This window comes from Octodon degus, unplaced genomic scaffold (genome assembly GCF_000260255.1).
Source record: "Octodon degus isolate 3935 unplaced genomic scaffold, OctDeg1.0 scaffold00092, whole genome shotgun sequence".
Taxonomy (NCBI): Eukaryota; Metazoa; Chordata; class Mammalia; order Rodentia; family Octodontidae; genus Octodon; species Octodon degus.
The window spans coordinates 8,220,628-8,231,092 of record NW_004524668.1 but is presented as its reverse complement, the minus strand read 5'-3'; the positions used below and the strand labels follow the sequence as shown (position 1 = coordinate 8,231,092).

Here is a 10,465-nt window from a genome sequence, read left to right as displayed (position 1 = left end):
GCGGAACCGGGGATTGAACTCAGGCCCTTGCGCTTGCCTGGGAAGTGCTTATTCCACTGAGCCATCTCCCCAGCCCCCTCTTCACTTTTTTTTTTTTTTTTTTTTTTCGCATGCCTTCAGGGCACGTTTGGCCAGCGGGAGAGTTGTGAGGTTTGAACTCCAGCCACCTGAGGCTGACAGCTTTGTGGAAGCAACCACTTAAAGGACTGAGCTAGGCCCAGGCCCCCTTAACTTATTTTTAAAAACATAAATGACATCATGCTGAACATGTTTTCCTTCAAGTAAACAACTTAAAGTGCTGCACATTCTGCGCTGGCCTCGGGTTTTGGCCTGTTGCACAGAGCTTCTTGGGGAGCCGCCCCTGGGTCCCTGCAGCGGGATGCTTCATTAGCGGGGACAAGAAGCCACACTACAGTGCCTTCCCCCCATTTCTGTGCACACGTGCAGGGACAATCCCTGGCCGGGGCCGCTGGGGGCCAGTTGTTACGCCAAGCCCACCCTTCTCATCCGACCCTGGCCACGGCCCCCTCACCAGGCCCTCACCTGGATCCAGCGGTCGCCCCGGTTCATGTACTGGAAGCAGACCTTCAGCTCGCAGTTGGTTTTCTCTACGAGGTTCTTCACCTCCTTCAGGAACAGGTAGTTGTCCTTCATGCTGGCAAGGTGGGGAAGGTGAGGAGGCCAGGAGGAAGGTGAGGGGGACACGGCCGCCCTCAGGGGGTAGAGACAGCAGCCGGCTCTCTGGGCTGAGCAGGGCAGCTGAAGCCGCCTCTGTCTGCAGTCTCCTTTGTAAGGGTCACTGGAGTCAAGGGCCACCCTCTTAGGCAATTTTTGTCAAGGTCAGGAGCAAATAAAACTGGGAAGGGAGGATTTACCCTCACCAGCCCCACAACCTACGCCTCTGACCTGCCAGATTTAAAAATATGAGCTATACCTGGCCTGAAGCTGCCCAGGGATGGGCCTGGGAGCTCAGGGGCTCCTCTTGGGGCTGCTGTTGTGGACATTTCTTTCCCTTGTTTCTTGTCTTGCTGAGGTTAACCTGGCACATAATAGGTCCCCAATAAAACCGCACTTAAGGAGCGAGCGAGGTGTGCTGGCTGGACATCACTCGGGAGGTCACCTGGCTTGGCTTTTTTTTTGGTGGAATTGGGGGATTGAACTCAGGCCCTTGCTCTTGCCAGGCAAGCGCTTATTCTACTAAGCCATCTCCCCGGCCCCATGACTTCTTTTTAAAAACATAAATGACATCATACTGAACATGTTTTCCTTCAAGTGAACAACTTAAAGTGCAGCACATTTTGTGCTGGCCTTGGGCTTTGGGCTGTTGCACAGAGCTTCATGGGGAGCTGCCCCCAGGTCCCTGCAGCTGGATGCTTCATTAGCGGGGACAAGTGCCTTCACTCTCCATCTCCTTGCACACGTGTGGGGACAATCCCTGGCTGGGGCCGCTGGGGGCCAGTTTCTACACCAAGCCCACCCTTCTCATCTGACCCTGGCCATAGCCCCCTCACCAGGCCCTCACCTGGTGCAGGGCTGAAGGGAGAAAGGTGACTTTTGGAGTCACGCCCTGTCCCTGGTCAAATGGCTGGGCTGCTTTATCTCAATGCTAAAAGTGACCCTGGGAGACTAAGGGAATAGTTCCAAGTCACCCAGACCCTAAGTGACAGCTCCAGGAACCCAACTCAGGTCAGCCTGATCCTGAACCCGGCCCTTGGCTGGCCACACTGCCAGGATGTCTCTCTGGGCTGTGGCCACCCCTTACCAGCACACAAACACCGACACAGGTGGAAGGATGTTGGGTGTCATGATCCACGGCGCGATGCGGAACGTCACTGTGTCCGTGAAAATAGGTGTCAGGGGAACCTCCTGGGTGCGGGAGAGAAGGGCCACAGGAAAAGCTGCATAAAGGCAGCCTCCACGCCCCCTTCCAGCGTGGGGGGAGCCCACAAGAGTCACACACTGACGGAGCACCTACTGCACCCCAGGCCCTGCGCCTGGAACCTTCCATGAGTTACTTCATTTCTGCTTTATGATACCCCAGGGGCAGGTAAACCAAGTCACAGAAGTGGTGAGTCATTGTCTAGGGTTACACAGCTAGCAAGCAGTAGAGCCAGCCAGGCTTTTCTTTTCTTTTCTTTTCTTTTTTTTTTTTTTTTTTTTTTTTGCTGCACCGGGGATTGAACTCAGGCCCTTGCACTTGCCAGGGAAGCGCTTATTCTGCTGAGCCATCTCCCCGGCCCCTAGAGCCAGGCTTTCAACCCAGGTGCTCCAGCTGCTGCGTCTGCTGTCCTCACACAGTCACATCAAAGTTCCTCTCCCAAAATCATCCCCAGCTGCAGGTGTTTTGTCTTCTATATTACAGATGGGGAAACTGAGGCACAATGAGATGAATTCACTTGCCCAGTGTCTCACAGTGGCCAACCCAGGATTCAGCCCAGAGCCCACCCTGGTGTTTCTCAGCTGGACCCAGCCTCACCCGTGTCCTGCCCCAGAGTGACCTGGGATGGGACGGGATGGGAGGGGCCTCTGTGTCAGGCAGAGCAGCCAGCGCCTCTTTCCTGAGTGGAACAGGGTAGACCAGAGAGGCTGGGGCCAGGGACTAAGGTCCCTGTGACAAGGGGCTCTGGTCACAGGATGCACCTTCAGCAAGGGGCTTCCCCAAGGGGCAGAGCTGCTGAGCAGGTGGCCGCCGGGCAGGAGTCAGAGCTGGTGTGACCCACAGCTGGGGCAGGAAGAGCAGGATGCACAGTAGGAGGCCAAGAAAGCACACAGTGAGGCCTAGTCAGAGCCTTGCTCTAACCACTGAGACTCTGAGCCTCAGAACCAGGCAGACTATGGCAGGGTGGGCAGGGCACAGGCTTAGGAGGCTCAGGAGTTCCTGGGAACAGATGTGGCAAGGAGAAGGGTCCTGGGGGACAGCTCAGAAGGCTGTGGAAGACACCTGTAAGCCACTGGGGACACCCAGCCTGGACCCACTCACTGCTTTGAGGGATGCAGGGTGCAGTGGGGGCCCGTGGAAGTGGCTGTATGGGACAGGCTGCACCCTGGTCCTTGGCAGCCCCTGGTGGGGGAGGCCTGGGGTCCTCACCTCATCCATGTACTCCAGCAGGCTGACGTGGATGGAGACCAGGCCCGAGAAGCCCTCATCGGGGAAGCGGAGGCCTTCCACGAAGAACAGAAGCTCCGCGGAGCCGCCCGTGTACTTGACCACGTGGTAGAGCTTTTTCCGGCCCAGGATGTGGATGTAGCGCTCGCCAAAAAATGGGTCTGGGGGGCAGGGAAGGACCAATGTGAGTCCTCTGCCCTATCAGGAAGAAGTCAGGGGAGTCACCGAGTGGGACAGGGGCCGAGCGGCCTGTCCTGTTAACGGAGAGGAGAGCATAAGCTGAAAAGGGCGTAGGGATGCGTGCGACGCGTCATGGTCATTGTCTCCGCACTGCCGTGTGCCAGCTGGCTTCCAGCTTCCTCGTCTACGAAATGGGCTGGCTTTTGTGAATGGCACGTGGGAAATGGTAGCGGCTGACGGTTACACTCGTGCAGCAAAGGTTATTGCTCCCATTGCACAGACGAGGAAACTGAGTCACAGAAAGGAGAAATGACTCCTCTGAGGTCGTAAAACCAGGAAGCGGCTGACCTGGGACTCAGATTCATGTCCACTTCTGAATCCTGAGTTCCCATCCCCTTTGCATAAATAAGCCATAAATGGACCCATTTATACCCAACATTCCCCTCTGTGTCATGAAAGCTGATTGGGTAAAGACCAACACATAGATGGGCCTCTGGGTCTCCACTGTCACAGAGGAGAAGAAAGGCAGGTTTCCCCCATGTTCCTGCCATCTCCAGCATGTCACAATGTGGCCCTGTTTAGAAAGGTCTGGTCCTCCTTCCTTGGTGTTTTGGTTTGTGTTGCTTGTGAGAATCCTGCCCAGATCCCCCAGGAGCAAACCAGGAACTATTTGGAAGCTCTGCAGACCCCTGCCCTTGCCCTACAGCCCCCACAGCCTCCCTAAGTGCAGGTGGCTGGTGTGAGGGCAGAGCCAGCCCTGGCCAGGACCTGCTGCCCGCCTGGCGCCTGGTCTGGTTGAATACACGTCTTGTGAATGAACCAACGGCTGCCGGGCCACTCCCTAGAGGAGAGGCCACCGGGGAATTTTCAGGCTGCTTGAGAGCTCATGAATGTGAATTATTGCTCTGGAACCAGAGGGCGAGGGCCTCCAGAAGACAGGTGGTCACCAGGCAGTGTCTAAGAGCGGTGCTCAGCTGGTGATAAGACAGAGCGGATGTGGGAAGGCTTAAGACAGAGATCTTGTGGTGTTATGTGGGGTGAGCAGGGTGGAGCGGGGAGAGGAGCAGGGTGGCAGCATCTGAGGAGAGGGGGGCAGCCTGTGAGATGCCCTTCGGGGGGCGCCAGGGGAGGCGGCAGGGTGTGGGGCGAGAGATACTTGCGCCGGCCAAGGCATGGAAGGAGGACCCTACGCAGTCCCACCAGGAGTTTCCTTAGGCCCTGCGGAGCTGGAAGGGCAGAGTCGGGCTCAGCTCGGTGCTTTTAACAACGATAATGATTAGTGAGCAGCTGACCAACAGTTAGAGCAGATATCTAGAACTTTCCTGGCACAAACAAGGTACCCCATCAAGATCCATGAAATGAGAAGCCCAGGCCAGGGATGCCCCTTCCCATGGGATAGTACACTCTACTGCACTTCCCTGAGTCTCAGTTTACCCATCTGGTGAAAGGGGGATAGTGCCTCCTCTATGCCACTTGGTCGCTGCAAGTGACACAGTATCACCAACCTTGGTGAGCTCGGTCAGTTAGGAACTGAGACCGAATCAGCACGCCCCTACTGCAGCACTCATGGCCTTTTCATCGGACAGTTCTGAACAGAAGGTAAGGAGGGCAAGGTCCTTCTCAACCATCAAGGACAGCAGGTGTCCTTCGGGCTCCTCTCTGTGAGGACCCAGATGGGTGTGTACACAGGCACAAGCTGTTCTCCCCTGGCACTTGGGCCTTCCATACCTACAGGCCAGCTATGCTTGAACCAATGCTCCGGAGAGACACCAAAGAAAACTGAAGCCAAATTTCCTTTGCAGAATTGGCCAAAGACAAGCTCCCCAGGGGCTTGGGGCAGTTGGGGCTCCATCAGGGCCTGAGATGGAGGGCACCAGGCCAGAGGAGATGGGGCAGGTGGAGGACGTGGGCTGCCATCGGCCGCAGCTCTCTCCTCCCCACGTGGCCTGTGCCCTACGCTTCACAATGTGTCTCTGTCCTGGCCATCTTTCAGGCAGTTTGGGGCAGTGCCAGGGGGATTGAGTCCTTGCTAGGAACAATGCTGCCATTGTCCCAAGGAGCCTATGTCCCTTGCCAGTGCGGAGCCAGCTGCCTCCAACGTGGCCAGCTTTGCCTGTGGGCAAAAACAATGTCCTCCGTGGAGTTGTCCTTGTGCCTCGTGCTGGGCCCGCCAGCCACCCTGACCCCTCCTGAATCTCAGGTGTTGGCCCCAGCTGGCCAGTGCATGGTATGGCTTGGTGTCACCCTTCCAGTCACTTGAGCAATTCTCCCTCCCAAGGAGACTCTGACAGGGTGATAGCTGTTGCAGTTTGCCCAGGATTGAGGTGTTCCTTGGCATGGGGGACTTTCCTACAACCAGGGAAGTCCTAAGCAAATGGGAACAAGTTGGTCAACCTGGCCTTTTAGGAAGACGTAAGGGCCTGGCTTTGGGGGTTCTGGGAAGAACCTGAGACAGGAGAAGGTCACCAGACCTTCTAGGGGGACTGGAGACTTCTGCCTGCCCCAATCACCACAACTAGTAATCACTGTAACATCTCCCACAAAAGCAACAGCCTCCTGTCACATAGTGTTCCATGGGTTGTCCTTGTCCTCACTCCGTCCCTCCTGCCATCCAGGACAGCAGGGACCCCTCTGATCCCCACATCATATCATAGATGGAGGTCCCAGGGCTGGGGGCGCTGAGGTGACCTCCCTGTGTGCAGAGCTCTTTCTCAGGGGGCCTCCAGCCCAGCCCCCTTGTCCTCGGGGAGAGCTGGATCTTTTCTACTAGGACACAGGTGGCCAAATGACATTTGTGTAGCCCATGCATTCTCACCTGCACTTTTGACAAAATCTCTAAAATGCTTGCATAGAAGGAAACCTAGCTACAGATCAATAATTTGTCCCCATTTTTGCCTGAGTATTCATCTGGGAATGCACGTTTGGTGGAGAAACTCACTAGTGTGGTGTTCACTGTCTTAGCGTGTGGCCTCCCCTGCCAGACATGTGGCTCAGCTGGCGGGAAACACTTTCTATGCCTTGCAGTTTTCTAGCCCCTCAGGAGGGTGCTTCTTGGTGGCAGGTGAGAGGCAGGGTGGCAAATGTGGGGCTGAATCCGAGCCCACTCCCATGAACACAGGCAGAAACTTCTCGAAAACATCAGATAGCACCGTTAGCGACAAGTCTCTGTGAATGCCAACGCTGGGTCAAGGCCCAGGCCAAGGTCTGGCCTGAACCCCTCTTGTGCTGTGGCAACTCTGGCCTCAGTGGGGTATAAACATCAACATCTCTGGCACCCTGGGGCTGTGGAGCCGGCCTGACTCTGGGACATTCCAGCCTGTGTGAGGTCACTGCCTAAGGCTTGGGGTGGAGCAGAAGAAGCTGGCATCAGGAGTCGCTGTCCACTGATGTCCAGCTAAGTCACTCCCTGAGCTGAGGGCTAGGTGACTGCCTGGCTCTTGTGGGCCAATCCAGAAGTGGTCCTGGCCCCAGACAGTGTTCCCCGCACACCACTGATATAGGAGGTGGGGAAGTACAGGTTGGTTGAGGAAATAAGAGGGATCTGTCAATTATAAGATCCCAGGACAGAGCCAAATACTTCTCAGGACCCCGGATGTGGAACTTCTCGCGGGTTCCCAGGAGATGTGGGTGGTATAAAAGACACAGATCTCACATGATTGTGACTCCCCATGGTCAGGGCTTGGGTTCTTGGAGTGCACGTTTAGTTTTGCACTTATCCTCACTTCCCTTTGGCCCAAGTCCGATCTATAAAGCTAGTGCTTCCCTGACCTTCACCCCTCACTTTTCCAATAAACTTTTGGCACCATTTTTGGTTTGTATCATCCAACTCTTTGCTCAAGGTAAGAAGGACCTGGAATATGTTTAACTAGTGAGCCATGTCTGAAGGAACTATCTGACGACACCATGACAAACTGCAGAGCTGCTTAACTGAGGGAACTTCAAAATACATAAATCAGATTGTGACAGTCCTTTGCTTAAAACCCTCTAATGGCTTTCCACTGTGCTTAGAATAAAATCCAAGCCTGTCGCATGCTCTGGCCCCTGGCCTGGCCCTGGCCCAGCTCCCTGACCTTGACTCCCAGAACCCCCTGCTGTGCTCGTGTTCTTCCAGAGTTCCCACGGGTCCCTCTTCCTGCGCTGTGGGCACTGTTCCCTCGCTCAGAACTCCCCTCCTTCAGCTCAGGAATGGCCAGTTCCTTCCCGCTGCTCCTCTGAGTCTGTTTCACTTCCCACAATGTGCTGTTAATCATGTTCCCTGTGCCAAGCCAGTAGCTCCTTGAGGACAGGGTGTGATCGTCACTTTTACTCTAGGGATCCCAGCTCCAAAACCAAGGCTGGCAACCAGCAGCTCAACACATGTTTATAGACAGAAGAAGCTTCAAGAGCCCTGGGGCATAGCACGTCCCTACACAGCGGGGACCCAGCACACCCTGTCACCATCAGGAGGAACCAGAGGCCATCCCCGGAGGGTGACAATGGCATCTCTTTTAATATTCAGAGATATCAGATAGATACATCTCAGAGGCTTGGCCTCAGGTCTCATGATGGTGACAGGACTCTGGAAAAGGGGACTCTAATCCAAAGGAGTGGTAGCCTTGGATGGCAGAGCCAGCCTCACTCACTCTCCACGTAGAACACGCCCACTTTGTCCGAGTCCGTCATGGAAATATAGAGAACCATCTCATATCCAGCAGGCAGGCGGTCGGGACCCTTGGTGCGCAGGATCATCTGGGACATGTCCTTGAGGTCTGGGGACAGTGACACAGAAAAGTTAGCAGGAAAGGACTGCCGCAGGGGCGCCTTTCGCTTTTACAATCAGGGGAAGAGCAAGGACAAGGTCACACGTGTGTGTTATGGAACCACAGGGGAGTATACAAAAAGCCAGGTGTGATGGTGCACACCTGTAATTTAAGCACTTTGGAGGCTGAGGCAGGAGGATTGCAAGTGTGAGCCCAGCCTGGGCAACTTAGCAAGACCTTGTCTCAAAATAAAGAATAACAAATGGGCTAGCGATATAGCTCAGTGTAAAGGCACTGAGTTCTAATTACAGAACTGGAGAAAAAAAAAAAAAAGGCATGGAGCAGAAAAGAGTGGTTGTCACCTCCAACATCAGAGATAACCTCTTGTTAACCCTTTTGGGCATTTCCTTCAGTCCTTTGTGTGTGTGTGTGTGTGTGTGTGTGTGTGTGTGTGTGTGTAATAAATGTGGTTCCAATTAGGCTATATTTATAGCTTTGGCTTTTGCTTTGAGCTCAAGTGGATATTTGAGTCCGTCATCTCCAAGAGTCCCAAGTCCCCACCCACTTCACCCTGCCCAGGACAGGAGTGATGTTTCCCTTGCCCCGATCCCAAGGTGGCCCTGCGGGGACCTTGCTTGCTGTAGACCTTCTCATCACTGCAGTCCTCCTTGGGCAGCCAGGGCGTGTCTCGGTCACAGTTTACGAGCAGGATGGCTCCCTGGCCCTCAGGGCCCCAGGTCCAGGATGCCTGCAGTGGCAGGAAGAGAGGTGAGTGCTTTCTTTGCTCGCCCAAAAGACCCCGAGGGGCACTGGAGAGATAGCCCAGGACACAGGTAAAGAGAAGCCACCACACGCTGGGGCGGACAGGAATCCTGAGCCAGGTTCGAGCAGGACAGTGGACAGGTAGGTCAGGCACGCCAGAGACCTCAGCCTTGAGTTGAGGAGGAGGCAGGAAGCCGAGGCAGAGGACCCAGCACGTGGATGTTCTGGGAGAGGCCCTGAGGTTCCTTAGGACCGTGGTCACCAACATTTTTGGGGACCGGGGAGTGGTTTTATGGAAGGCAATTTTTCATAAAGTTTTTGGTTGTTTCATGTTAATTATTTGTATGCTTGTGATACGTAATAACTATATTCCCCAGTATTACATGATGACAGCCCTCAGCTCCATCCCAGGTCACCACAGGGAGCATGTAAGCGAGGTCTGCCACACTCATGCAGCTCCTGCAGTGGGGTTCGAGCTCCTAGGAGAATCTAAGGCCCCTGCTGATCTGACAGGAGGTGGACTCAGGCCCTGTGGAGATAGATGAGCTTCGGCCCCTCTTCTGCTGTGCAGCCTGCCCTGCAGCTGGGTCCTTATCATCCATGGCCCAGGGTCTGTGACCTCCTGCTGTTTTCTCCTACAGCCCAGGCACTAGGAGAACTGGTTCCAACTCATCTGATCATGTTGCTTCCTCGCATTAAGCCCTGACTCTTGATTCATTGTTGTGCCCTGCAAGGCTTTTTGAGACCTGCTGGCCCCTCCCTCTGCCTCCTCCTCCTGGTGCCTGGTTCACTTTGCTCCACCCCCACCGGTCACCTTTCTCTGCAGCTCCTGGGCTTTTGCTCACACTGGCCCCTCCACCTGGACCACCGTCCTTCTTTGCCTTTGGCCAGCTACACCTTCTTCCAATATCAGCACAACTGGGCCTTCTCCCGGGAAGCCTTTGGGATCCCCAGACCACAACAGTGTCCCTAAGTCCACACATGGCATCGTACACAGGTTTTGGGGGAGCACTTAGGACAACGGTGACGACACAGCCACCCATGCAATTCTTCCTGGAGCATGGCTCTCCCCCTGGACAGTGGGTCCCTGAAGGGCAGGTGCTGGGTTGTTTTACTCTTTGTGCAGCCCCTGGGCCTAATCTAGTCCTGGGACATCAAAGATGCTCGATGAATATTTATGGGATTAGAAAAAAAAAAATGAGAACACATCACAGGCCTAGGTGTAGAGTCTGTCAGCCCAGGTTCATAGGGCTTGTGTGACTTGGCCAGGATTGCTCAGACCCTTGGAGAGGCCACAAACCTTTGTCCTGGGGTTGCTGGGCCTCAGAGCCTCTGTGGGGTCTACTGCCATGGGGCTGAGCCACAAGGATTGTGTGTGCAGGAGCTCAGCTATCTATGGGGCCAGGAAGAAGACCTAACACCACTGCCCAGCATGCAAGAGTCGGCTTCTTGCTGGGCTGTAGTCACTGTACCTTTGTGTGTGTGTGTGTGTGTGTGTGTGCGTGCGTGTGTGCATGTATGTAGTGCCAGAGACAGGACCCCGGCCTTATGCATGATAGGTAACTGCTCTACTACTGAGCTGCACTGCCAAGCCTTACTTTACTTTTTAACAAAATATCTATCTAGCTGGGGGTGCAGCTTCGTAGTAGAGCACCTGCCTAGCATGCAGAAAGCCCTG

General features: G+C 54.8%; 1 protein-coding gene across 1 annotated transcript in view; it reads right to left on the bottom strand.

Annotated features, from left to right (window-relative positions):
* Positions 1–10,465, bottom strand: part of Padi2 (peptidyl arginine deiminase 2) — a 44,139-nt gene that overhangs the window by 12,595 nt on the left and 21,079 nt on the right. Inside the window, exons 5-9 of the mRNA XM_004637685.2 lie at positions 8,656–8,773; positions 7,909–8,034; positions 3,089–3,267; positions 1,763–1,866; positions 544–655 (exon numbers count right to left, since the gene is read on the bottom strand). Coding sequence (XP_004637742.1) covers positions 544–655; positions 1,763–1,866; positions 3,089–3,267; positions 7,909–8,034; positions 8,656–8,773 — 639 coding nt within the window. The remainder of the gene's footprint in view (positions 1–543; positions 656–1,762; positions 1,867–3,088; positions 3,268–7,908; positions 8,035–8,655; positions 8,774–10,465) is intronic.